This window comes from Cucurbita pepo, unplaced genomic scaffold (genome assembly GCF_002806865.2).
Source record: "Cucurbita pepo subsp. pepo cultivar mu-cu-16 unplaced genomic scaffold, ASM280686v2 Cp4.1_scaffold000352, whole genome shotgun sequence".
In the NCBI taxonomy this organism is placed as follows: Eukaryota; Viridiplantae; Streptophyta; class Magnoliopsida; order Cucurbitales; family Cucurbitaceae; genus Cucurbita; species Cucurbita pepo.
The window spans coordinates 9,541-11,447 of NW_019646590.1; the positions used below are offsets into that span (position 1 = coordinate 9,541).

General features: G+C 36.8%; 1 protein-coding gene across 1 annotated transcript in view; it reads right to left on the reverse strand.

Annotated features, from left to right (window-relative positions):
- Nucleotides 1-1,159, reverse strand: part of LOC111785061 — a 1,477-nt gene extending 318 nt beyond the window's left edge. Inside the window, exons 1-5 of the mRNA XM_023665538.1 lie at nucleotides 978-1,159; nucleotides 852-905; nucleotides 726-777; nucleotides 554-627; nucleotides 334-464 (exon numbers count right to left, since the gene is read on the reverse strand). Coding sequence (XP_023521306.1) covers nucleotides 334-464; nucleotides 554-627; nucleotides 726-777; nucleotides 852-905; nucleotides 978-1,002 — 336 coding nt within the window. The 5' untranslated portion in view covers nucleotides 1,003-1,159. The remainder of the gene's footprint in view (nucleotides 1-333; nucleotides 465-553; nucleotides 628-725; nucleotides 778-851; nucleotides 906-977) is intronic.
- Nucleotides 1,160-1,907: the final 748 nt, after the last annotated feature.

Here is a 1,907-nt window from a genome sequence, read left to right on the forward strand (position 1 = left end):
GTTGGTTAATTAAGGGGATGATCATAGGTTTATAGATAAGAAATACATCTCCATTGGTATGAGGCCTTTTGGGGAAACCAAAAGCAAAGTCACTAGAGTTTATGCTCAAAGTGGACAATATCATACCATTGTGGAGGTTCGTAGTTCCTAACAGAAAAGATGTCGAGTAACGACGAAAGTGATTCAAGTTATTATGCTGAGATCTCAAAATGCCAAACAAAGGGTCCAAGTAAGTGAAACAAGTTCAATGATTACAATAACACAGCTCAAACAACTCAATTCAGTAAACAAAGTGATACTATTGAAGAGAAAAATAAGGTCTGAAAAGAGTACCATCATTCGAATTCGACTGCGATCATCTTCACTAAGAGCAAACTGGAACTGCAAATGCACACGCCCTCCTCCTTCAAGAGGAAAAAGATCATCCCAGTAACCCTTTTCAACTATTGATTTCACCTGAACACCTTCCCCAAAACAAAACCATTCCAATCACAATCAGCCTCATTTTCCTAAATTAACAAAATCAGAGATATGCCAAATTCCTAGAACAAACCTGCACGTGATATCTCATTCCCTCCAGCATCCTGAATTATAAGAATCACATCATCTCGAAGCGTTGTCAATGGACTGTATACACAAAAAAGAAAGCCACAATTCACAGTGAGGAAAAAAAAACACACACACAAAATCCAAACATCTCAAATGACAGAGGCATGTTTCATTACAATGAGAAATCTCCTTTATCCGAAGTTTCGTAATGTGTTTTACCCATGGAAACTGCAGTGAAACGAATCCATTTCAGAATCAAGACAAGGAAGAACAAGAATCAAACACGCAGCCAATTTGCGCACCTTTAATCGAAATTGGGGAAGACAATAGCTCAGGAAGGTCGATGAACTCCAGAACTGAAAGAAATGAAAATCATCCATGAAGAAGGAAACCTAATCGATTGCAGAGAAGAAATGCTTGAACGTTACCTGAAACTCGGATAGTTCCCGGCATGATTGAGGCAAACAAGAAGAAATATGAAGGAGGGAAGAGGTTGAATTATGGTTATTTGACCTCAAAGCAGAGATTTGGACTTGGGGGAAATTTTGGATGAAAAATGGTTGGCGGTGAGAGAAGGAAGCAATGAAGTGTGGGGCAGCTCGAGCTTGCGTGCGCGGAGCCTTCAACAACGACCCTAAACGCTAAGGCGCCAAAATTTTGGTTTAAACCAAATATATAGTAAATAACAGTACATGAATTAACCGAAACTATATTCGAATGAGAGCAATTTTAATGATAAAATGACTAAAAAATACTTAAAGAAAATGAAAGTTAAGATCTATAACAATAAGAGTTCCTTCTTTTTCAGTTACTCAATTATAGAAACTTCATAGTTAAGTGTATTTTGTTTAGAGCAATTCTAAGTTAGATGACCTATTGGGAATTTTTCTAAGATGCGTGTGAGTGAGGTCAAAGTATCCCAAAAGTACTAGTGTTGGTCGGTAGGATAGTCTTTACTAGGCAACGTGACTATGATACAGGAAATGCAAGATATGTCGGGCTCAGATTTAGATTCCAGATCCTAATCCAAATCATAGGCATCAGTTGTTACAAGATGGGCGATATATATATATATATATATAAATAAAAGATGGGTTTTCGGCCCAGAATTAAGTGACTGTCTGTTGTTGGGGAAGCCCATTGGGCTTTCATTCTAAATTTCTAAGCCCAGAATCAAGTGGCCTTTTTCATTAGGCCTATAATAGTAATTTCCATTTTCATAAATAAATAAATAAATATATATATAATATAAAGTAATTGAAAACAAAAATAGACAAGCACGCAGAGAAGAGCAGCTGTGTAAGTGTACTGAAACAGAACATACGAAAAAGCTTATCATGTTTATTTTTGTCTCTCTC